This window comes from Phodopus roborovskii, unplaced genomic scaffold (assembly GCF_943737965.1).
Source record: "Phodopus roborovskii unplaced genomic scaffold, PHOROB, whole genome shotgun sequence".
Lineage (NCBI taxonomy): Eukaryota > Metazoa > Chordata > Mammalia > Rodentia > Cricetidae > Phodopus > Phodopus roborovskii.
The window spans coordinates 28,510,788-28,536,359 of NW_026126480.1; the positions used below are offsets into that span (position 1 = coordinate 28,510,788).

A 25,572-nucleotide genomic window follows, 5' to 3' on the forward strand; every position below is an offset into this window, starting at 1 on the left:
TTCTGTTAACAAAGAGTAAAGTTCTCATTCCAGCATTAGGTTGTTGACCTGATTTCCAGGGAGCAAATGTGCCAGTCCTGAGAAGGCAGAGTCCAGGTCAGGGTTTAGTTCTGCAGGCACTGTGTGCCAGGGGGAAACTGGCAGAGAACCACCTTCACTGGCTCACAATGTTCTGCCCTTTGGAAGCTGAAACTGCATGTTCCCTGCTGACTTCTAAGGCTTCTCTCTCCAGGCTGTTTTCAGGGGCTAAAGCTCCTGGTCACTTCCTTCTTCACCTTCTGGGTGAACTCCTCAGGAGCCTTCAGGTCTGCCCTACTGTAGAAGAGGAACATTACGCACTGTGTGTGCCTCTGATTTTAAAACAAGGTAACTGAGCAAGAAATTTTTCACTGGCCCAGAGGTCTTGGTGATTAAATCAAGGATGGGTACAGCATAAAGCTGACATTAGGAAGATGTAGGGAAAGGCCCGGAGACTCTGGAGTTCAGCCATCAAGGAAGGAAAAGCCAAAGGAAAAGGCATGGGGCAGGATGCAGTGGTGATGTCAGGGACCTCCAGGCCCCCAATCCAGGGTTAGTAGCTATGGCAGAGGCTGACCTCAGGCTTTCCTGGAAAGTAAGGCTTGGGAGTCACTTTTCCTCTCTTGGGAAAAGGACCATCCTCAGCAGTGTTGTTATAGAGCTTAATGAAAAGCCTTTTTGTAATTTTATTGTTAACTAAGTATATGCTATTACACAGCTTTTCTAGACAGATATAAATGTATAAAATGCTTTTCCATCATAATCATCTCCATCATTTTGCTCCTTTTCATCCTCACCGATCCCCTTCTCCTTCTCAACTATTCCTTCTGACATTCTTGTTCTTTTAAGTTATTATTTCTGGAATTCAGTGCATTTATAAAGGGTTGCTTACAGGACCATGAATGGTTAGTTTCAGGAGCCTGAGCAATGTATTGGTGGGTGTGAAATAATATATATAGTTTTTTTTCAATGTGTTCTGTGCACAGTCAATCAGTGGTTATGGGGATGGGTTTATCCTGTTATTGAAACACAGATTATTTTACTGTTATCACTAAAGGAACTTGGCTCAAGAGCCTGAAGCTGGGAGTACCCCCAGGCCACAGACATATCTGGGATCCTATGAACATGCACAGTTGCGTGCACTCACAGATGGGGCTGACACTCTACATCTGTCACAGAGTCTGAGGACCATTCATGCTCCAAGACCCATACTCTGAGCAGCAAGGCCCTAAAACACCCCTCCCTTGTTCATACCACTTCCTACTGACAGCTCCTGGCACGGGACACACAGCTGGTCTAAACCTAGTTGTGAAATGCACATTGCATTTGCAGTCTTGGTACGAGAATACAAATATCTCCCAAATGATTTTTTCTCATAGGGTGCCATGTTGAAGTGATAATGTTATTCACATGCCTGGTTAAGTAAGAGAGCTTATTCTACTTAATGTCTCATGTTTCTTTTTTGGTTTTCTGCATCTAAGTGGTAGAAAGCTGTGAGTTGCATGTGTGGCTAGTAGTTTGTCTCCACTGGGCAGTGTTGGGCTGTTTGAGGTAACAGATATGTTAATCACACTGACCTACTATCACACATTGCACAGATTAGCTGGAATGTCACAGCGTGCTTCTTAAATCTATGTAATTATATATCAATTAAAATAGTTAAAATGTGTGTAAAGGGGCTAGGGAGATAATTCAGTCAATAAAGTGCTTACACTTCAAGTATGAGGACCTAAGTTACTCCCAAGAATCTACATACAAGAGCTGGAGATGGGTGGAATCCTAGGGTGTGCTGGCCAGACATCCTAGCCTAACAGCCAAGGTTTTCCTCTGGCTTAAACATATACATGAACATGTGTACCTGAACACATATGTGCACCTGAACACATACACACAATCCATACACACAAACTCACAATTTGCACATTAAAATTTTTAATACAGTAGCAAAGTTGCTGTTCTCAGGGATCCCTTTAAAGATCTGAGTTTTAAGAAGTGGGCTCTGAATGGATGACCTCAGATACATGCAGACCCGCACACAGGGAGAGGTAGGAGAGTACTTCCGGTTCAGAGAAGATATGCTACCAGTGTCACAGCAGAATGAAGCCGATTATGTGTCCTATAGCCAGTATAAGTGATGCTACTCTCAGAGCTGCTCAGATTCCTTCAGTCTTTCCTCTGGTGACAGGCAGGAGGCGACAGAAGACATGAGGTTCTGGCAGAGAGGCCTGGTCCTCCAGGCTCTGAGGAGTTCCTGGGGCATCTGTAGGATTCACAGGCAGCCACCACCTCCACCTGTAGCCACCTGGGAAGCCATCAGCCTGGGGAAGCAGCCAATACCTGAGTACTTCAACTTTGCTCACGATGTACTGGACGAGTGGAGTCGGCTGGAAAAGGTGAGCCCACCCTGCCCTGGTCCCTCAGACACTGCATCAAGACTCAAGACTTTAAGGCAGGTGCATTTCAACATTGTGACCTGAGAACCTGGCAACTCCTAAACCCAAACTGTTAGCACTCAAGCCTGAGGGGAACAAATCTGACGCAGGCCATGTGAACCAGGCACACCTTGCACATTGTCACTGGTTCCTGAGCACAAACCACACAAGATAGCCGTGTTTCTTCATCCTCCTGTTGTGGATCTGATGAGAAGGGGACGGAGCTCTCTCTGATACTGTCTCTCGCTGCCACACACTTTCCCTGCTAAGCAGAAGACATGGGAGCTCAGGGTCAAAACTTTTCGCCTAGAAGTGAACAAAAACAACGAACAACCAAACAAATCCTGATTTCATTGTGTGTCTCACCTACCCACACTTCTTTATTTTCTCTTATATATGTGCTTTTATGGACATCTCTCTGTATTATATTTGATACCAATGATTTATTGGTAATATGAGAATATAAATTTTGATTTCAAAGAAACTTTAGGGCTAATTTTGTTTGCTTGCTCTAAAAACAAGGTCGATGTAGGCCTTATTAAGTTATATAGGTCAGAGTGGCCTTGAACTCACAGAGATCTGCTTGCCTGTCTCTGGCGTATGTTTCTTTGTTTTTGAGATAGTCTCATTTTGAAATTCTGGCTGGCCTGGGACTGTAGCCAACTTGTAGTTCAACCTGGCCTTGAACTCTTGACAAGCCTCCTGCCTCATACTCCCAGAGGCTATGATTACAGATAGGATCTACTATTGCTATCTTATTTGTGTTACTTTTAACCTTGTCTATTCTAGATACAGGAATATTACACTGCCACTGAATGTGGTAAATTGGTTAGACAGTGGGGATGCATGAGATACAAGCAGCTTTGCAGTCACCAGGCATGCATCATCCACATACTTAAGTGTGAACTTCGGTGAGTTCCCTGAGATCTCTGGAACTAGGATTCCAGGTATTGGCTACCCCAAGCTGTAGTGAGCATTAAATGAGAAGTGTATGTGACTCACAGGCAGAGTGCTCCATCCTTTGTGATCTGCAAATGTAAGTGCTTTTTTCTTTTTTCCATCCTAGAGGAGTTTCCCTTTTTTTCACTTCCCCTTCTTTGCATTTCTTTTCCAGTGTTGGGGATGAAGCCCAGACCCTTTCACATGTTAGGCCAGTGTTTTATCTATTTTTTGAGTTTGGAGTTTTGTTTTGGCATTTGTTTTGTTTTCTTTGGGACAGGACTCTTTGCTACATGGCTTAACTTCCTATTTGCTGAGATTAAAGTTATTTGTCACAATAATACCTGACCTCTTAGAGATCTTCTGATGGTAAAATCAAAAGATGGGAGAGAAAGTCATAAAAATGAAATGGGGTTTTCCAAAGCTCTCAGCTTTATGAAAGCCACAGTAGGGACAACACTGAAAAGGACTAAGAATTGCATCTTCAAAAGTAATCTAAGCCCTAGCAACCCAGTGTTTATTACAGTAGTTGCTGAGCCTCAGGCTGAACAGTGAGCCCAAGGCAGTTTAAGCTCCCCTGGTCCTGACCCAACTTTCTAATTGCCCAGAGGCCTTGGAATACAGCAGTCCTTGTCCCCAGTGGGAGCCTGGCAACTTCAGAAGGCAAAGAATGGAGCCAGAACTTTTTCAAAGCTTAGTTTCCAACGAGTTATCATTATTTGGTGTTATTCCCATCTTTTTAATTTTTTTTTAGATTATAATATAGTTACATATTTTCTCCCTTCCCTTTCCTCCCTCCAAACCCTCCCATTTATCCATCCTTGCTCTCTTCCAAACTCATGACCTCTCTTTTCATGGTTACATGCATCTATGCATGTGTATGTACACACACACACACACACACACACACACACACACTTCTAAATATAACCTTCTCAGTCTATATAATGATATATAATGATGTGTGTGTGTGTGTGTGTGTGTGTGTGTGTGTGTGTGTGTGTGTATGGGGTGACCACCAAGTATTGGACAACCAGTTAACATGTTGTTACTTTTGCAAGGGTGTCTAGATTTGGCACAGCTTGGAACTTAACTGGTTAAAAAAAAAGAAAATGTCTATTCCCAGGAAGCCATTTGTCAAAAAAAAAAAAAAAAAATGCAGGCAAATAGTTTAACTTTGTGATTGCAAGAAGCCAATGAAGAGTTAGATACCCACATGGAAAAGGAAAAATAAACCAAAAGCTAGTAGAGTAAGCAAGAAGCTAAAGAAAAGAAAGACTAGGGACTGAGAAATGCACATGGGCTTTGAAAGCCTCCAGTGCACTCCTCCTAAGCATCTCAGAAAATGTGTTAGAGCTATGAGCATCACCTGGGGCATGCATGTGCCTGCAAAAGATATGACAAGGTCCCAGGCAGGCTCTCAGGGTTTATGGACTTGTCCACTTCCAGTTTGCTTTCTCTGTGCAGTTAAGTGATCTCCCAGCTTCCTGCTCCTGCCACCAAGCTTTCCCCACCATTACAGACAACTCTCTAGAGCTTTATGTCAAAATAAACTCTTAAGTTGCCTTTGGTGATGGCAACAATAAATAATACAGCTGCTCAATTTTGTGGGACTATATTAAAAACCAATGTGTTGTGTACTTTAATGTGGCAATTAGTAGGTGATATAATGTTTTAATTAAACAGAGAGGGACACATGACAGCATAAATCATCTTATCTTTTAGGTTTAAAGAGTTGGTATGAAAAATTTGCTTATGTTTGCCTAAACTCAACTCTATGAGACCACATTAAGTAACAAATAAAACCAACCATTCTCTGAAGTACAAGGAAGAAGCCAGCCCTTGGGTTTTGTGTTTGGATGGCTGGCTTTAGTTTTATGAGGGAGAGTCTCATGTAGACACTGCTGGACTTAAACTCACTATGCAGTCAAAGATGGTGTTGAATTCCTGATCTTGTTTCTACTTCCTAAGTTTATCTGTGTAGCTTTGTAGACCAGGCTGGCCTTGAACTCACAGAGATCTGCCTGCCTCTGCTTTTGGAGTGTTGGAATTAAAGGTGTGTGCCACCACCACCTAGCTTCATAATTTCGAGTTTTGAGCCCTGTGAACACATAACTATTATAAAAATATATTTTTCTTACAAATAAATGAGCAAAACCACCAAACAATGGCTTCTGTTTTGTTTTGTTTTTTTTTTTTTTCCTGGCTACATCCACTGTCCAGGCAGGGCACCGGCCGCCAAATCCTGCATTCTGGTGGGTGAACGGCTCAGGAACAGAAATCAAGTGGACCTTTGAGGAGCTGGGGAAGCAGTCCAGGAAGGCAGCCAATGTCTTAGAGCATGTATGTGGCCTGCAACCTGGAGACAGAATGATGCTGGTACTTCCACGCCTCCCAGATTGGTGGCTGATCAGCGTGGCTTGTATGCGAACAGGTCAGTGAGCAAGCCTAGTGCTCTTTGGTAGGACTGACACTGCCCACCAGGGCTCTGCAGTGCTCACAAGATTTGGAGGATGGAACAAAGAGATCCCCATTTGGGGTTCACTTTTTCTTTGCCCAGCAGTCACAAACCTGATTGCTTGCAGAAGCTAGACAATGATATGATAATTAAGAGTCAACTGCTTAGTAAGGATAGAAGTGTAAGGAGCCCTTGCAATTTTTTGAAGCACCTACTATGTGTTGGGCACTGTGTTATGAGATTTTTTTTCATGATCAAAACTTTGTTTAAAGTATTATTTATTTTTGCCACCACATATCTCACTTTTGCCTACCCTACCACTTTTATTGATACTCAAATAGAGTAAATCACAGCTCCAACTCCAACACTGAAGAAGACACCACAGCTGATATCATTGCACCCCTGCCTTCACAGATTTTCTTCATATGCACTTGTCAGGTTGAAGTGACTGACTTTCTCTTATTGACAGTTCTGGCTGTCAATCATCTTCTACCTTCATTAGGGTTTCTCTTGTTGTGAAGAGACACCATGACCACAGCAACTCTTTAAAGGAAAAATATTCAATTGGTGTTGCTTACATTTTCAGGGGTTTGGTCCATTATCATCATGACGGGGAGCATGGCAGAGTGCAGGCAGACATGATGCTGGCTACAACTTGATGTGCAAGCATCAGGAAGTGGATTCAAACAGAGTGGTATCTTGAGCATGAAACCTCAAAGCCCACCTCCACAGTAAAACACTTCCTCCAACAAGGCCACACCTCCTCAAACAAAGCCATACCTCCTAATAATGCCACTCCCTTTGGGGGTCATTTCCTTTTAAACCACATCTTCGTAGGCTTCAAACTTGAATACAGTCCCTAATTCATAGCAAACAAAGTACATCTATGGGATGTGAAAACAGAGAGATGGAATGAAGAAGCCCATCAGGACTGGGGGGGGGGGTGCTTAGCTCACAAAGACCTGAGTCTGACCCCCAGAACCCACATTAAAAAGAAAAAAAGCTCAGTATGATGGTACATATTTATAACCTCAGCCTCAGGGAGGCAGAGACAGGCGGATCTCTGGAGCTCAACAGCTAGCCACCTCTGCACACTTAGCAAATTCCAAGCCAGTGAGAGAGCCTGTCTCAAAAACAAGGTAGATGGCAATTGAAGAGACACCTAAGGTTATCTTCTTAACTCCTCCACACATACATGTATACATAGCACCTACACTCACACACACACACACACACACACACACACACACACACACACACACATACACACACACATATAAAAGAAGAACAACATTCAACTCAGAGGGCTCACACTGGACACTAAATTGTGCAAGAGTTTTGAAGACATGCCAAAGTGTAGTGAGAATATGAGTTGACTCTGGTGTTGTGCTGAACTGACCTTTCCCTCTGCCTCTTGTTCTCACCAGATGTTTTCCTCTGTGAAATGTGCTGTTAAGCACCACTGAAATACTAATAATTTGCATTCTTGGATATCAAGGGCTTCCAGATGCCCTCCTAGTTCTTATTCCTTGCCCTTGGAAGTGGATGGAATATGGCATCCTTAACACAGCTTTGATAGAAGCCATGTGGGGGTTCTGAAGTCCCTGCCTGGTATACCTCCTTTACAAGTGATCCACACAAAACAAAAGGATTTATTGCAACATTTTCTTTGAAAGTCAGGGAAAACAATTGAACTACAGAGTTGCTAAGGCATTACAATGTAATATATCCAAGATCATGGACTCTCTGTCTGTCTTAGTCAGAGTTTCTACTGTTGTGATGAAATACCACAACCAAAAGCAGCTTGGGGAGGAAATGGCTTATTAGGTTTATACTTCCACATTGAAGTCCACATTCAGTCCAACGCTAAAGGAAGTCAGGACAGGAACTCAAGCAGGAGTGTAACCTGAAGGCAGGAGCTGATGCAAAGACCATGGAGGGGTACTATTTTACTGGCTTGCTCATGATGGCTTGCTCAGCCTGCTTTCTTATAGAACCCAGGATGACCAGCCCAGGGATGGCCCCACCCACAATTGGATGGGCCCTTCCCCATCAATCACTAATTAACAAAATGCCCTACAGCTGGATCTTATGGAGACATTTTCTCAATTGACATTCACTTTCAGACGACTCTAGCTTGTGTCAAGTTGACATAAATTTAGGCAGGACAGAACAGGTTTACAGCTGCTTTAGCTCTGCAATTGTAGCTTTATTACACATTAGCTATGTACTCTTGGGCAAGACATTTGTTTTAGTTAAGGCACGAAAGCCTAAAGACCCATACTCTTTTAAAGTGTATGGAGTGTTTACCACAATAACATGCTTTTCTGAGCATGGTGAGAACTAAGTGAAGTAATGTCAGGAAAATTCTTACCATAGGAAATGTCTTTTTTCCACTTTGTTGTTACTATTATTGTTCCCTCTGGTGTTCCAACTCTCTTCAGTCACTTGTTGCTCTGGCCTCTACTGTAGAATCTCCTCCTCTCTAACAACCTCCTTTCTCTTCGTGGTCCAAGGTGTAGTCATGATCCCAGGTGTCTCCCAGCTGACAGCGAAGGATCTTAAATACCGACTGCAGGCAGCCAGGGCCAAGTCCATCATCACCAGTGATACCCTAGCTCCGCAAGTGGACGCCATCAGTGCTGACTGCCCCTCCCTCCAAACCAAGCTCCTGGTGTCTGATACCAGTCGTCCAGGCTGGATCAATTTCCGGGAACTCCTTCGGTAAACTGGGACTCTCCAGTAGCAATGAGTATATAAGCTTTGGGTATTTTCCTTTTCAGCAACAGGATTAGGGGTGAGGAGACTGAATCGAAGAGGTACTGACCAGAGACATCATCCTGTTCAAAGTCACTCAGTTACTGGATGTGTCACTTCATCCCAATATCCTCTAAAATGGTGGCAAAGATTGCTAGAATTCTTAGCCAGAGCATATGAGCTAAACTTTATGATGCATTTAGTTCACAGAAAGTTGTCAATAGTGAAATAGCTGTGAAACCCCCCCCCCCTTTGTCCTTTGTGCTTGCTGTCTGCCAGGCACTGTGCTAAATAAGTAGTCATTTGTGCAAGAAGGATTTAATGAGGCCTGTTCCGTGGTTCAGAAGAACACTGGTGTCTTGTGCTTTGGGGCTCAGAATACTGCAGTAAGGAAGAAATCACATTGCTTAATCCTTGGAAGAAGCCACATAAGGTCAGAAATTAGGGCAGAGTCAAGACTACTTCTTCCTTGCAACAAGGGTGTGACAGATGTTTATCTGGGATTTTTTTTCCTGATTAGAAATCAGAATGCCTGTTTTGGTGGCTCACACCTATCACTCTAGAACTCAAGAGGCTGAGACCTCATTGTGAGTTTGAGGCCAGCCTGAAATACACGGCCAGACCCTGTCACAAAACAAAATAAAAACCAAGAAAGGAAGAATACAAAACAGGCCACTGAGTGCTGGACATTTGAGCCTGGTGTCCACCTCGGTGACCAGTTGGACCTGAGTGTTTTACATACCAATTGTGCAATCTAGCATTTGGCCTCTTTAGCCAGAGGTAGCTGAACTAGGGCCCTGGTCCTCATTTCTAAAGATCAGCCCATGACATTCAGGGGAGTTGCCAGGTTAACCTAGATATATCCTTTTAATTTCAGTTGTCATTACAATTGCCAAAGCTTTAAGAATAATCCAAGTTCTAATTTCATTTTATCCAGGGTGGAGCACAAGTAATGGTAACTAACTCAGAAATCTTAAGACACAGCCAGGTCTGAGAACCATGAGCTAGCTGAGCCTTCAAATCACAGAACTTGGGAAATTACCTAATATCAAAATTTTGATTTTTGAGAAAACATTAAGGAAATTATTTCTACATTGAGAATTGCATTAGGGTCAGAACTATTCATAAATGAACAGAATTATACACATAAGAATGTATGTTTTCTACCACAAACTCCTTAGCCCCACTCAAAGAATGTAGGGGTGTGTGTGTGTGTGTGTGTGTGTGTGTGTGTGTGTGTGTGCATGCATGCCCACTCGGGTTATGTGTGTGAATATGTATGTGTGCTTGTTCATGTAGGTGTGTGTATGTATGTATGTATGTATGTACGTACGTACGTACGTACGTGTGTATGTATGTGCAAGACAGAGATAACATCAGACATTTCCCTCTACCATTCTCCACCACCTTATTTTTTGAGACACAGTCTCTTATGGAACCTGGAGCTCACCAACAAGGTAGAATGGCTGCCCAGTGATTTCCAGGGATCTTCTGCCTATGTATCTACAAGCTTGAAATTACAGATGCAAGCAGCTTTTATGGGTGCTAAACTCATGTCTGCTCCCTTGCACTGTACTGACTGAACTATTTACTCAACATTGTGGATCTTTCAAATGAGTCATCTGGGAAGTTTGAGCCTCAATTTTCTTGGCTGCAAAGCTGTTGTAGAGATAGTATCTTTTTATTAAGCTGTGTGCAAGTAGTACAATCTTCCACATAGCAACTCATGCATGACATGTTGAAATGGCAATCCTGCCATTGTTATAGTTTTGATACTGCTTGGTGTATTTATATTTGCATTCTTGCATTTTCCAGGGAGGCTTCTACAGAACACAACTGTGTGAGAACCAAGAGTCAAGATTCGCTGGCCATCTACTTCACTAGTGGAACAACGGGGGCTCCCAAGATGGTAGAACATTCCCAGTGCAGCTATGGATTGGGTTTTGTGGCTAGTGGAAGGTACTAGGACAGATTGTCTGGAAGGTCCAATGTAGCATGGATATAAAAACCCAGAGACAGATACTGGGGTTAAAGCTGAAGATCAGAGAAGCAAAGCACCCAACCACTAGAGAGCTCTCACCCTTACCAATGCTCAGGCTGAAGGGAGGATCTAAAATCCACCAAACCTCACACTTCCTTCAGCTCCTTTCTTCCCACCCCACCCCTACCCTGTCTTATGTTCCTCTCTGGTGCTGGGATTCAAGGTGAGATCCTAAGTGCTGTTGTCACATTTGTGTGAGATCTGTTTCTCTTTTAGATTAGATCAATTTTGTGTAGCTTAGGTGGCCTTGAACTAACAGAGACCTATCTGCCTCTGCTTCCCAAGTGCTGGGATTAAAGTTGTGTGCCACCACTGTCTGGCCTTTATGCCTAACTGTTGTGGCTGCTGGGATCAAAGGTGTGTACCACCACTTCCTGGCCCCTATGGTTAACTAGCATGGCTAGCTTTGTACTCTGACCTTCAGGCAATATTTATTTGTTAAATCATAAACAAAAATACCACTGCAGTCCAAAACCAAGGTGGATGACTGAGCAAAGGAGAGTGAGTGAAGAGGGAAGAGATGGAAATGGAGGTCAGAAGGCAACCAGAGGATAGTTAAAGGATTTACTGTGATGAATATAAAAACTGTTAGGTATTTCTAAAATTATATTTTAAATCATTTTCTTAAAATTTTTCTAGCAGATATATAAACATGGTTCATAGTTATGTAACAGTGTGCCACAGTTTGAAACATGCCTGTGTTATACAATCTTTAAGTCATGGTAAAGCTATTCATGTCCTCAAACATGGGTTACTTGTATACTGTACCTAATATCCCACTGTTACTTCTTTGGGTATCTCTATGAAGTATGATTGCTCAGTCATATGACAATTATATGTTAAGAGTTTTGTTTTACTTAAGAAGTATTGGATATTTTGAGCATGGTTATGACATGATACAATTTAGTTTTTAAAGGGTTTCTCAGGATGTTGGGTGATAATAAATAGTGAGCATGAGGGAATAAAGCAGAGTTAGAAAAGAGGACACAGCTGGGCAGTGGTGGAATGGAAAAACTGCCCTTATCACAATGTACTGAGATTAATTTTTCCTTGTGAATTGTTCTTACTAAATGGTGACCTCCTTGAATGCATGGGATCTGTTCTTTTCATTTTTTCTTCTTAGCCTAGGAACAAACACAGAGAAAGTGTTGAATGTTTGTTGAGATAGTAATTGAGCCCATGGAACTTGTGTAGACTTGACAAGCTTAAATGGTAACCTCCTGTGGTCTGAGCTCCAAATAATGTTATGTGAATATTGTAATCCATTCTAAAAGCACAGATATTACAGAGGATGCTCTGACTTTCTCTCATTTTTTGGCAGGAGGTGGATGGCCTTGACTGAATCTGACATATTCTGGAACACCACTGACACTGGTTGGGTGAAGGCAGCCTGGACTCTCTTCTCTGCCTGGCCCAATGGAGCTTGCATTTTTGTGCATGAGCTGCCCCGAGTTGATGCCAAAACTATCCTAAATGTAAGAAAAAAACTCACAGTGCTGGGATCCTGAGCTTTGCACATACTGAACAAATACTCTATCACTAAGCACTCATTTTTGAAACAGTCATACTATATAACCTAAAACAACCTTGAACTAGCTGTCTTATGCATTTGCGTCCCAAGGGTTGAGGCTATAATAGTATACCACCATGCCAAGCTCTAGAACACCTTTTGTCTCCTGGGTATGAATGAGATGAGTGAAATAGATGTTTTAAGGTAGCACGGGAAAATGTGTGAATCTGATGACAAATTCATTCAGAGCCTTCCACAATCAGATTCCTGTCCACCTAGCAACCTTCAGTCATTACTCATGCTCAATATAGATCCCTAGGCACAAAAGAATTTCATCTCTCCAAACCTTAGCAAAGCCTTTTACTACATGCCATGCCTCTCTTTCCACAGTCTTCTTCCTTATGCTCTGTCAAAGCACAAGCTATCTGTCAAAGCTTTAGGAAAAAATCAAAAGTCTACTCACCAGATCATGTGCTGCTGTCTTCCTAACTCATCATGAGCTTTCACCCAACCATAGACCTGGCCCCTCCTGTCTTATTTCTATGGAGCCTTATCATGACAGAGGGGTACTGGCCATCCCAGTGAAGACATTGGGTACCTTTGTTCTACCCTCTCCTCTAAATGGCAGTTCTTGAGACATCAATGATCCTATCTCCCCATGCCCATCTCTTTGAGACAAGCTGGGTTATATGTGGCTAGAAGTATGGGCTTCCCTATTGGTTAAACTTGGATTTGTGGATGGAGTTTCTGTTCTACTTGGTCCTGTTACCCTTAGTTCAAAATAAATACACAGAGGCTTATATTAATCATAAACTGTTTGGTCAATGGCTTAGGCTTCTTACTGGCTATCTCTCTCTTAATTATTAACCCATAATTACTAATCTATGAATTTCTACATGGCCTTATCTTAACAGAGAATGCCTGGAGTCCTGTCTTCCCAGTAGCTACTTGGCATCTCTCTGGTGGCTTTTCTCTCTGCCTTTCTCTTCCCAGCATTCTCTTTGTCTGGGAGACCCACCTAAGACATTGGGAGATAATTTGATAATACAAATTAGAATAGAAAGTAAATTAGGTACAAGACTTTGGACTCATCAAGAAAGAATAGTTAATGGAGTATTTTCTCAGAATGTGTCATATGCTAATGAACTAGACATTGTTAATGTACTTATTGCCATGTATATATTGTATATACTCACTGGACTTATTGTATATAGTTTTTCTTATGTTAGTTATAACATTTTTTAAAATTTTAGACAAAAAAGTGAATATGTGGTGATATCTTGCTTGTACAAATAAAGTCTGTCCAAGGGACAGAGAATGGAGCTTGCTACTAGCTAACCATAGGGATCTGGAGGTCTGTACAGGTGGACAGGAAGTAAGGTACCTGGGCAGAAACAGGATATAAGCAGGGAGAAACAGGAAATCACTCTCTTGTCTGCTGAGATGCTAAGGAGGTCAGGTGTGCCATGGCTTGCTCCTTCTCTCTGATCTCTCAGCATTTCCCTCTATATGACTCCAGATTTTGATTATCTAGACCAATTAAGAACTCCATTTACATGAACTCTCATTCTAGTCTCCTGACATCTTTGAGTCCTACTTTCTAGCTCTGAAAGAAAGTTCATACAGTTGTCATGGTAATGAAAAAGCACCAGGTTCCCAATATAGTGGTTTTGCTATTAACTCCCCATCATCATTGTTCAGGTAGGGCTCATTGGCCACATGTATAGTTTCTTTCTTCACTGTCCCCAGCCATAGCACTATATTGATAATCTATTGTCATACTGTAAATTAAAATTAGCACCTTTAACACAAGCATTTATTATCTCACAACGTCTCATGGTCCAGAATCTGGGAATAGTTTTACCAGGTGGTTTCAGAGAAAAGAGTCTTATAAGGTTGCTGTGAAGATTTCGACAAAGTACACCCATACGAACAGCAGCATTGTTACTAGTCACAGTAACAAGATTTCAAGATCAACCTAAATATACATTGGAAACTGAATGTGTAACCCAAATACAACACAGACACACACACACACACACACACACACACACACACACACACACGTTTGTTAGCCTTTAAAAGAAAGAAAATTCTGCTACTTTGCAATATGAGTGATTTTGGAGGACCTCATGCTAAGTGAAAGAAGGCAGACCTCAAAGGACATACTCTTCATGACTTCATTTACATAAGGTACCTAGTATAACCATGTTCATGAAGACAGCGTAGAATGTCGGCAGTTACCCTGAGTCTGGGAAGAAGACAATGGGAATTTATTACATAATGGGTACACAGACCCAGTTTGGAAAGATGAAATAATTCTGGAGCTAGGTGGTGCCAGTGCCACAGTGTAAAAATACCTTTAAAATGAGTGAAGTAGATAAATGTCTGACATACATCTCCAAGGATAATTTATATTTCTGTGCGTTCACATGAATACAGGTAAATGAATGTGTGTAGGAATGTGTTTACAGGTACTGTACATTTATGTGTGAAGGCCAGTGTTCATCTTCAAATGACACTCCTTAGGTGGTATCATCTTATTTTTTGAGACAAGGCCTCTTTGGGCTAGAGCTTTTCTATTGGGCTAAACAAATGCCCAGTGAGTCTTGGGGATCTACCTGTCTCTACCACCCTAGTGCTGAGTTTATGAACATACACTACCATACTTGACTCTTTTTTCCCATTGCTTGGATTCTGGGAAGCAAATTCAGGCTCTTGTGTTGCCCTGTAGGCACTTTACTGATTGGCCCTTCTCCCACAATCTTCGATACTAGTTTTTACAAAGCTATCATCTAGGAATGCAGTCATCTCAGTGTACTGTTAAGCCTGGGCAATCTGTTTCACTTCTGGATTGTAGTTTTTATCAGTTGTGCACTGAATACAGGCATCATTGTGTGCCCTCATCCCAAGGGAAGCTAGAATGTACTCAAAACCTGGTTACTTGTCTAGTCCAGAGTAGCTCAAGAGAGGAAGAGAGGTGAAAGCATAAAAGACAGAAGGTTTCCTCTTCCTATCATCTAATCTCAAGTGACTCCCACCAGGTTAACAGAATGCTATTGGTGTAGTGTAAGAGGAGACCCCATAAGGATACAAATGCCAGCAGGTACAGATCGTAGAAGTCATCTTGGCAGATGCCATGCTTAGTTTTTTACTTCTCTGCTTGATCAATGAAACTATCTAATTCATTTATCACTGAGTGTCTCTAAGAAAACTGTCAAAACACCTTGTTTTGTTTAGACTCTCTGCAGGTTCCCAATAACTACCATGTGCTGTGTTCCAACCCTCTTCCGGCTGCTTGTACAGGAGGATCTGACAAGGTACAGCCTTTGCTGGGCACTTCTGGGGTTCTCATGTGAAGAGCTATGAGTAAATCCACCTTTTCAATCCAATTCTTGTTCCCCGTATTCCTCTTTGTCTTCCTATGACTCTCTCAAGTCAACTCTATCTATATGTCCTCATGTGTATCTCTTTGTCACGATCTGCTATCTTTCACACAAAACACTCCCACATACCTTAAAGATAATTGTATGGCTCCTTGGAATTCATATCTAGAGAAAATAGAAAAGATTTAAGTCAATCCAAAATTTTGACACGGGGTAAATTTCATCACCACTATATACCATGCCCACAGGCTAGTACCTTAGCTTTGTGTCTGTGACTTCTGTCACAGAAATTGTTGGATTTTCACCATCTATGGAATGGGGTTAGTAGCCAAGGCTCTTTCATTTGCTTAGACTAACAAGCTCCACCACAATATACTCTACATTTCCCACCCCCAAATTAATCCAAGCCAGCTATTCCTGAGTATCTGTCTTTGAATACACAAAAGAAGGTGACATCACTCCATGTATGCTCTTGCAAAGCAAATTCACTAGTTGGGCAGGGCTATTTTCTGGGGTATTGTGTGAACCCCCTCATTGATCAGCAACTTAATGATCCCAACCCTTGTCTCCATTTCTATATTTTCTCAAGGTTTGCTTTCCCCATGCTCTCATCTTCCATACTCACACTCCCTGGCCATGAAATACCCAAAAGAAGGGAGCACTTACATGATTTTGATTTTATTCCTCTAGATATAAGAAGCCACATCATTCATTCACTCCTTGTATGTAGCTCCACATTGTAATTCTGACTGGAAGCAGTCCTTGGGTAATTCTTTAAGACTGATCAGATTTTTCCTGGCAATACTAAGTAACTCAATGGACTCAGTGGACTCCAACCAAGAGGAAAAAATGATTGAAATTATATTTATACTTAGGATATTTTTTAAATGAGAGGTAGATTTTCTATTTATTTAATATCTCTTAACTTTTAGATCCTGTCTTCAGAATTGGGGGATCCCTAGAAGGCTATTTTTAGTCTGTTAAATTTTTTATTGATTTATTACTTTGAGCCATATCATTGCCTCGACTGATTTGTTATCAACCAGTTCATTTATAGGTAAATTAATTTGGACAATCCACTGTTATGCCTAAACCTATATAATGAATCGGATTTTATCCAAAATTCAGATAGGATTGATTAGTTTTAATGATTTGCTTCTGCAGACCATAGCTACAGAGAGAGACTGGACCACATGAAGCTGACTTTGGAAAAGAAGGGAGTTTATCCTCTAGTGTCTTTGGGGCTCTGAACCTCTAGCAGTGCTAGAGAGTGGGTTGAAATGTGTATGGTGCTGATGGACTTGTCTTCCTACTTGAGAAAGGTACAAGTTTCAAAGGCTGAGGCACTGTTTGACGGGTGGAGAAGCCCTCAACCCTGATGTGAGGGACAAGTGGAAGAGCCAGACAGGCCTGGAGCTCCATGAAGGCTATGGACAGTCTGAAACAGTGAGTTGGTGTCCCAGGCCACCTCATCTAAGCCCTTAATCCATCATAGAGGATCACGGAGTTACTCACCTCTCCCTGACACCTGCCAGAAACTGCCTTGCTTCTAGGAGAAACTGGCAATGAAACTTCAATAGTCATTCTTCCTTTGGTTTAAAGGCAGTCTCTGGTAATTAATTTCACATATACCATGGCCAGCAAAGTAGCTTTCTGAAATTATTTTCACGTAGCTGTGACAAAATATCTGGAGAAACAAAGAAGAGAGACTTACTTTGGCTCATAACTTTAAAGACCCAGCCATGGTCACTTGTTTCCTTGATCTTAGAGAACATTATGGCAGAGGAAGTTCATGACAGAAGAGGTTCTATCATGATACCCATGTTCAGGATGGTCTTCCCTTTTCAGACACACTGTCTTCTAGATGATCCTAAATTCAATCCAGTTGACAATGAAGATTAACACTCATAATTGCTCAAGGAAATTGTCACCCCAAAATAGCCTACAATGTATTTTTAGTAATATCTTAAGCAGTGACACCTGCACCTGCAGCCATCTTGGCGAGATGTGGGGGCGAGTGAGTCTCTGAGCTTCATGATACAATTTAGTTCTCTACCCATGAAGGGTAGTTAGAATACCTCATAAAGATTTGCTGGTTATGGAAAGGAGATAATGAAAAAGGAAGGAAGCGTATGAGAAGGAGAGAAAGAAAGATGGCAGAAGAATGAGCTGGCAGTAAGAGCAAGCATGGAGGTAGAAACAAGAAGATGAGCGCCCCTCCCCACACACACCGTTTCTTTCTCCAGGTTGTCATCTGTGGCAATTCAAGAAACTCAACAATCAAGTCTGGGTCTATGGGGAAAGCAAGTCCACCTTATGATGTTCAGGTAGGCAGATTCTGCCCACGGGCATGGAGCCATCCATGTGCTGGGAAGTACAGGCTGGTGGGTACCCTGACTGTGTAAAAGATGCTCTGGTGCCATACAATGATATCTCTATCAGATTGTAGATGAGGAGGGCAATGTCCTGCCTCCAGGAAAAGAGGGGAATATTGCTGTCCGCATCAAACCCACCAGACCCTTCTGTTTCTTCAACTGCTATCTGGTAAGAGGTGGGGAACATCCCTGAGAAGGCACAGCAATCATCTCATGACAAGTCTTGAGAGCACATTTTGTAAATATCTATAGTTTAAACCTTGCAGTGACTTGCATGAAGTTGGTTGCTATTGCTATTGATCAGGAACACTGTTGTTGGTAAGGAGACTACAAAGGTAAAATGGTTTCTCCAGTGTCACATAACTAATATACAAGGTAATTAATAGGCTTTAACAAGAGTGTGTTGAGAGCACAAACTCATGACATCTTCGTCGTGATAGGAAAAACTAGATTCAGGGAAGTGAAGGTTCCTACCAAAGAGCCAACTGCAAGTTTGTATCAGAGCCAAGTTTTTGGAATGTTTCTTTCTGGTTTCCTGGCTGGATTTCTATCCTGGGATTTCAGTCCAAGGTTCTAAAACAAGACAGTAACTATCTGTCCTCTAGACATGCTTTGGCTAGAGTCCCTTCTGACTCTTTTCTATAGAACTCTCACACCTGATGTACATCAGAAAACATCGGGAAGCTTCAACTATGGGGATGCCTACATACCACTTAAATTAATCAACTAAATTTTTAAATGATGAGGGTCAGGACCCTGGGTAATTCAAAAATGCATCCAAGGATTGGGAACAACTTGTCATAGAGATGCCATGCCATTTATACACTAAGATGACTGAGAATGCATTTTAGAATCAATTTGTCAAGATCCATAAATACATTTGTTAGTGATTTAATTGGATTTTGTACTGTCTGAAAATCAACCTAGAGAAAGCTGATACCCCACCCATCCTTTCTAATTATCTTACATTAATTAATTTAGGAGTGTGTGACAGGGGTGCATTCATGCAAGGGCCTATGTGTAGAGGTCAAAGGACAGCTTGGGGAAGTCAGTTTTCTCCTTTTGCAATGTGGCCTTGTGGGATAAACTTACACATATTCACCAATCTATTTCATTAGCTTTAACTCATTCTATCTTTCCATTTGTTTATCTCTCCTCTAATGTTACAGAGACTGGTAAGAGTTCTGTGGCTCTACCTTATTGCAATTTGTTAAGATATATTCTTAGATATTCATTAATAATTTAGCTTTTCCTCCAAATGTATTTATTTGAATGGAGATAAAATGTAATTGTGAAAAAATGCATCCATGGCAAGTGTACAGGCCAATGACTATTTGTCATTATGTATACCTATGTGGCCACTGCTACAGTTGAGATATGAACACTGCCATCACCTCTAAGTGTTCTATGAGCTTCTTCACCCCAGATCTCAGGCAACTGGTAAATTGTTGTTACTATGTAGCATGACATATACTATATATTTACTGTATACTGTACACAACAACTGTATAGTAATTTTGTTTCCTTTCTAAAAACTACATGTGGAAACATAAAATCCATTTTTGTGCATCTTAAGCTCGGAATAATTTATTTGCCAGTCACCCATATTTTTGCATGCATTAGTAATTTTTTCTTTCTAGTAACAGATAGTAATTTTCTTTAATTATTTTGGAATTGGGCTAGAAAGTTAGCTTTGTGAACAAAGCATTTGGCATGCAAGTGTCAGGACCTGAGTTTGCATCCTCAGAATCTGCCACAAGATGGACAGAGTAGCATGGGTGTCTGATATCCCAGCTCCTAGGAGGATATTGAGATGGGAGAATCCCTGGAAGCTCACAGGCCAGCTAGCATGGTGCATGCAGTGCAAATAAGCAATAAAAGACATGTATCATATAAAGTAGAAGGAAAGGACTGATGCCTGAAGCTGTACTCTGACCTCAACACATTTGCTATGGCACTATTGTGTCCACATTCACACACTCCAACACACACACACACACACACACACACACACACACACACACACAGTTTTTAGACCGTGACATGACTTTTTTCTTTACTCTAGCCTCTCCTCTTATCAATGGGATTTCCAGCCAACCTTTTACTTCCTGTCTTCTACTCTCAGCATATTCACTTATGCAGAGCCAATTGCCCTGTGTATATCCTCCTTGAGTTAGACTGTTCTAAGGATGCTTGTGGCCATTTGCTCCAGATCCTACCTGGTAGCTGTCATCCAATTGAAAGAGAGGTCACAAATCTGCAGGACTCTAACTTCCTGCCCTGTAGGAAATTCTGGACAGCTTGAACTTTGAGAACCAATAGACTACCTGTTGAGGATTGTTGCCCCTCAGACAGGGGCTGGCCTAAGTTGTTGTGCCCAAATGATCCTTCACAGTCTTCCCTTGTCTTCTAGGAAAATCCTGAGAAGACAGCCTCATCAGAGAAAGGAGACTTTTACATCACTGGGGACCGAGCCCAAAAGGACAAGGATGGCTACTTTTGGTTCTTAGGGAGGAATGACGATGTGATCAACTCTTCAAGGTCGAGCAGTCTTGCACTTTCCTCATTGAGGTTCTATGGGGAGGAAAGCCATTTGGAAATGTTTCTTTTCTCTTCCAGCTACCGGATTGGGCCTGTTGAGGTGGAGAGTGCTCTTGCTGAGCATCCAGCTGTCCTCGAGTGTGCTGTGGTCAGCAGCCCAGACCCCATTCGGGGAGAGGTAAGCAGTTAAGCAAAAGCATTGTTTTCTGCTTATTAGCACCCAAGGGAACAAGCAGGGGTGCCAGATCCCTCCTTTGGTCTCACCCCACACCTAGCAGCACAAAGCTAAGCTCCACTCTCAATCACTCATTCCTTCTGATTGAACCGCCTTTAAATCACAGATACTCTGCAAAGACAAGATGGGAAAATACAAGGTGTAGTTTTATATTAGATGTCAGGCAATCCAAATGAAGCTGGTGATTGGGCAAGAGATCTCAGTGGAAGGGAAGACACGGACTGTAATTAATTCTCTCCAGAAAAAAAGTCCTTTCCTGTTTCAGATGAGGACCTAGCAAGATCCCCAGACATGACTGATGATGGCTTCAGCCAGAAGGGATGGCCAACTTGAGGAATTACAGAAAGTGTCCTTGATATACTAGAAAGCTGAGCCAGATTTATGGGCTTTCACAAAGGCAAACTCCTTTTTTTTTTTTTTTTTTTTTTTTTTTTGTGGGTCTCAAAAGAAGGGAAAGGGCAGTTTCTAGATGCTACTATTCCCACAGTATCCAACAGAAATGACCCTGTAGACAGAAGACTTATCTGGGTTCACATTGTCAGAGGGTTTAGTCCTTCATGATGGGAAAGGGAAGACAGAGCCATGAAGTTAATGGTTTGATTGGAGATGGGGTGCAAGTGTGTGGTAGAAGGTGTTCATATCATAGCAAGCCAGGAAGGAGACAACCAGGCAAGAAACCAAGGACCCCATATATAACCTTCAAATGCCCCCTTATAGTGACATACTTCCACCAACTAGTTTGTACCTCCCGAAATTTTCAGAACCTCCTGAAATAGTGCCAGGAGCTGGGCAACAAGCATTCAAACCATGCATTGCAGACATTTCAGATTCAAATGTGAGCCATAGCTGCAGCATGGTCCTAGTGCAAAGCAGCTACTCTGTAAAGTTGTAGTGGTATCAGTCTGTTTTCTTGTAAGCATTAGGACCAGCAAATCTCAAAGTCGGGTCTCCAAATGATTTGTGGTTGCTTCATTCACATTCTTGTTTAAAATACAGATTTTTAGACTTTAAGTCAGATTTGCCAAATCACATTGATTGGGGAGGGATCCAGAGCCCCAGCTTTGGCCTGAAGCCTTTGCCAAGTGACTCCTCACTAAAATTTGAATTTGACGTAGGAAGAGGGAAGTGTGACTCTCACGTATGTGCTGGAGAAATCACACATGGAAAGGAATACATGGTTCTGAACTCTGTGGATTAACTAGCACATTGATGATCAGGCACCTTCAAGTTATTCCATACAGTGTTTGGAACACAGTCTGGCACATATCAGGTGCTCAGTAAATGCTGCATAGTAATTGTGGGAAGAGACAACTCTTTCTAAAAGACAGGTTTGTCTGAATGCAAAATGACAGTGAGTTTACACCTGTAGGAAGTGTGCAAGAACAATTAATTACCCCTTAACAAAAACCAGTTAGCAGGGTTTAATGGTGGTGCAGACCTGCAACCAAGTAGCCTGTAAAGCTCTCCCATTGACATAAGAAACAATTTTACTTTACTTTTAAGATTATAATTTCAACATTTTACCTTTTCCTCCCTCCTTGCCTCTTTCAAATTTGTGATCTCTTTTTCCATTAATTGTTATTACATGTACATATGTATCTATATACATATTCTTAAATATAACCTGTTCAGTCTATATAATGGTAGTTGTATATATGTTTTCAGAGCTGACCATTTGGTATTGAACAATGCCAATAGTTTTAATTGCTCCCATTCTCAGCATTCCCTGGTTGCCTGTGCTTCTTGGTGTAGAGTTGACACCTGCGGGCTTTCCCCTATGTAACAAGTACGGTTTTGTCTGCCTGCCGCCGCCTGGTCTTGTCCTGCCGCCGCGCCAGCCCCAAATAACACACAGAGACTCTGTATTAGATATTATACTGTTGGCCAGTTACTACTTTCTTATCGGCTAGCTCTGTCTTAAGTATTAACCTATGTATTTCCACGTGGTCTTCTTACCGGGAGCCGGCTGCTGCATACTGCTCTCTCCAGACCCTCCATCTTGACTCCTCCTTACTACTTCCTATTTCCTCCTTGCCTCCTAGTCCCTCCTATCTTCCTTTCCTATTGGCCAACAGTGCTTTATTATTAACCGGTATGAGAAACATATACAGAATGACATCTCCCATCACCCCTATCCACTTTGGCATTTCTATTGGTGTCATTCTTGTTCAGTTCATGTTAGGACAGTCATATTTGTGAGACTTTGTGGCTTTAATGTCTGACATTATTAGGAAACATACTTTGGACACATTTTAAAATTTATTTATTTGTGTGTGTGTGTGTTTTGTGTGAATAAATGTGCATGTGTGTCACAGCACATGTGTGGAGATCAGAAGACAAACCATGTGGGCTCCTTGGAATGAGCTCAGGTTGTCAGGTTCAGTATCAAACATGCTTATCCTCTGAGCCAACTCACCAGCCCAGGAACTATGTTTTGAACAACTGTTCCCTCTTTATCAGGAGGCAAATTGTAGGAGAAACCTGGACAGACAAAGCCATGCCCTGCAATGACTGAAACAGAAATAATGTAGCTCCATGTTTGCTGATGGGAAATGTACATGAAGGCACTCTCCAAAGACACAGCAGCCCCTGAACAGGGCTGTGTTTTCTTCAACCCTGCCTGCACAACCCTATGCCCCTCTGTCTTCCCACATGAAAATCAGGGAGCAAATGGCTATTGGGAAGCTACTTACTCCAGTAGGTCTGCATCTTAAGGGAATTCATCCTCACTCCCAATAGAGCCATTACAAGTATGGGGAGGGGCATGGGAAATGAGGCTCCAAAATGATTTCACTAAGCCCAATAATTCTTCAGTAGTTTATTCTGAGCAGGCAGATAATAGGGAAATGCATGGTGTTCACTTACTGGTTGAGCTTAAGGAACTAGTAGGAACTAGTAAAACTAGCGGGAACTAGTAAAACCTTGGTGATAAGGCTAGCATGAGTAGAAAAGCATCATTCCTGGAGGCTTAATTCCTTCTGGGGTTCCCTCCCTGCAGGTGGTGAAGGCATTTATAGTCCTTTCTCCAGCCTACTCATCTCATGACCCAGAAGCACTGACCCGGGAACTCCAGGATCATGTGAAGAAGGTGACTGCTCCATACAAGTACCCTAGGAAGGTAAACACCTGGGTTCTAAGACATAAGCTGAGGAAGCAGATGGTGACTGTTCCCAGGACTGGCCACCTATGTAGGGCAAGGCTCAGCACTGGAGATATGAACACCCCAGTTGCTGCTTCAGTCTTGTTTGTCTTTCTTCACTGGATCTTTCCCAAAGTACGTTATGTTCTTACATTAAGAATATCATGGATTAATAAGGATTGGGAAAAACAGACTGAGTGGATGTTTATTCAGGGAGAAATAACTTACAACAGAGACTGATGAGTGCCAGCAGGTTCCTGGTCCCAAGGATGCCTCTGGATGCTTTCTGTCTCTGTCCAGCAAGTGTGGTCAGTGCAACAGGTGCAGATAGAGTGAATATCTCACTACATAAGAATTGATCTAGGAAGATTGAGTCAGGGGAGGAATAGATGAGAGAGAGAGGGGGGGCACCATAAAGAGGGAGCCATTATAGGTTTCAAGAGAAAACTGACTCTAGAGAAATGTCCAGAGGCTTACAAGACTGACCCCAACTAACAATTTGAGCAACAGTGGAAAGGCTACCATAAATGCCCTTCCCTGATAATGAGATTGATGACTAACTTATCCACCATCATAGAGCCCTCATCTAGTAGCTGATGGAAATAGAAGCAGACACCCACAGCTAAACACTGAGCCGAATCCAGATGCAGAGAGGAAGGACAAGACCAGGCTACAGAAAACCACAGAGACAGCTGACTTGAACAAGGAGGTCCCCAGACTGATAGCTGGGAATCCAGCATTGGACTGACTCAGATCCCCCTGAATATGGGTCTCAGTTAGAAGGCCTTGGCAGTCTAAGGGACCTCTGACAGTGGAACCAGGATGTATCCCTGGTGGACAAAAGGACTTTGGGAGCACATTCCCCATGGAGGGATACTCCCTTAACCTAGAGGCAGGGGGGAGGGCCTAGTCCCTACTCCAAATGACTTAACAGATTTAGATGACCCCTCCAGGAAGACATCGCCCTACATGTGGACTGGAGGGGATGGGAAGGTGGTTGGGGGGCATGGGAGGATGGAAGAGAGGGAGGAAGTGACAGGGAGGGAACTGGGATCAATATGTAAAATAAGAAAAACATATTTTATAAAAAAAATAGATCTGTAGATGAGAAGCAAAGGATCTGGTGAGAGGTGAAGGCTCTTGCACTCTAAGCACCAAAAGTTTTAACTGTCTCATGGGGGAAACCCTTGAGTTATGGGGGCTTTCCTATGAAGTAGGAAAAGGAATGACTTAAGAAAAATTCATTCTAGGAAATGATGGTTTCTACACATAATTGTATTTGTTTGTCTGGTTACTAGGTGGCTTTCATTTCGGAACTGCCAAAGACGGTTTCTGGAAAAATCTTACGGAGTCAATTGAGAAATCAAGAGTGGGGAAGATGAGGTGCAGCCCAAGAAAGTTGATGTGATGTTCTGAAGGTCCTGGAAAGAGAAGGAATGGGGCTGATCAGCACCTCCTTGGAGCACAATCCCTTCAAAGAATAGGCACCAAAGATGGTCAACTTCCAAATGAGCATTGTGGGATGATGCTGGTAAATGTGAGAGCATTGTTGGTCCAGAGTTCACAGCTACTGCCACATCCAGCAGATGTCCCATGGTTTAACATCCCTGCCTGAGACATCTTCAGCATCAGTCCACTCTGCTGTTCCTGGAACAGACAGATCACCACAGGCTTAGGGTACCCATGGTCTCTTTATGCCAGTGACAATGTAAAACTTGACCTTTGGATGATAACATTTGGT

General features: G+C 42.2%; 1 protein-coding gene across 2 annotated transcripts; it reads left to right on the plus strand.

The window, feature by feature from the left end:
• The first annotated feature begins 288 nt into the window (after positions 1–288).
• On the plus strand, positions 289–25,572 carry Acsm5 (acyl-CoA synthetase medium chain family member 5). 2 transcript variants are annotated; one of them, XM_051192798.1, is made up of 14 exons: positions 289–366; positions 2,208–2,411; positions 5,613–5,823; positions 8,364–8,571; positions 10,420–10,563; positions 11,967–12,120; positions 15,396–15,475; positions 16,864–16,987; positions 17,788–17,868; positions 17,984–18,085; positions 20,330–20,457; positions 20,536–20,635; positions 23,691–23,810; positions 25,130–25,572. In XM_051192798.1, exons 2-14 carry the CDS (start codon positions 2,223–2,225, stop codon positions 25,211–25,213), a joined length of 1,725 nt encoding a protein of 574 aa, XP_051048755.1. In that variant the 5' UTR covers positions 289–366; positions 2,208–2,222; the 3' UTR covers positions 25,214–25,572. The 2 variants fall into 2 exon arrangements, with proteins under 2 accessions (XP_051048755.1, XP_051048756.1); XM_051192799.1 differs by lacking the exon at positions 10,420–10,563.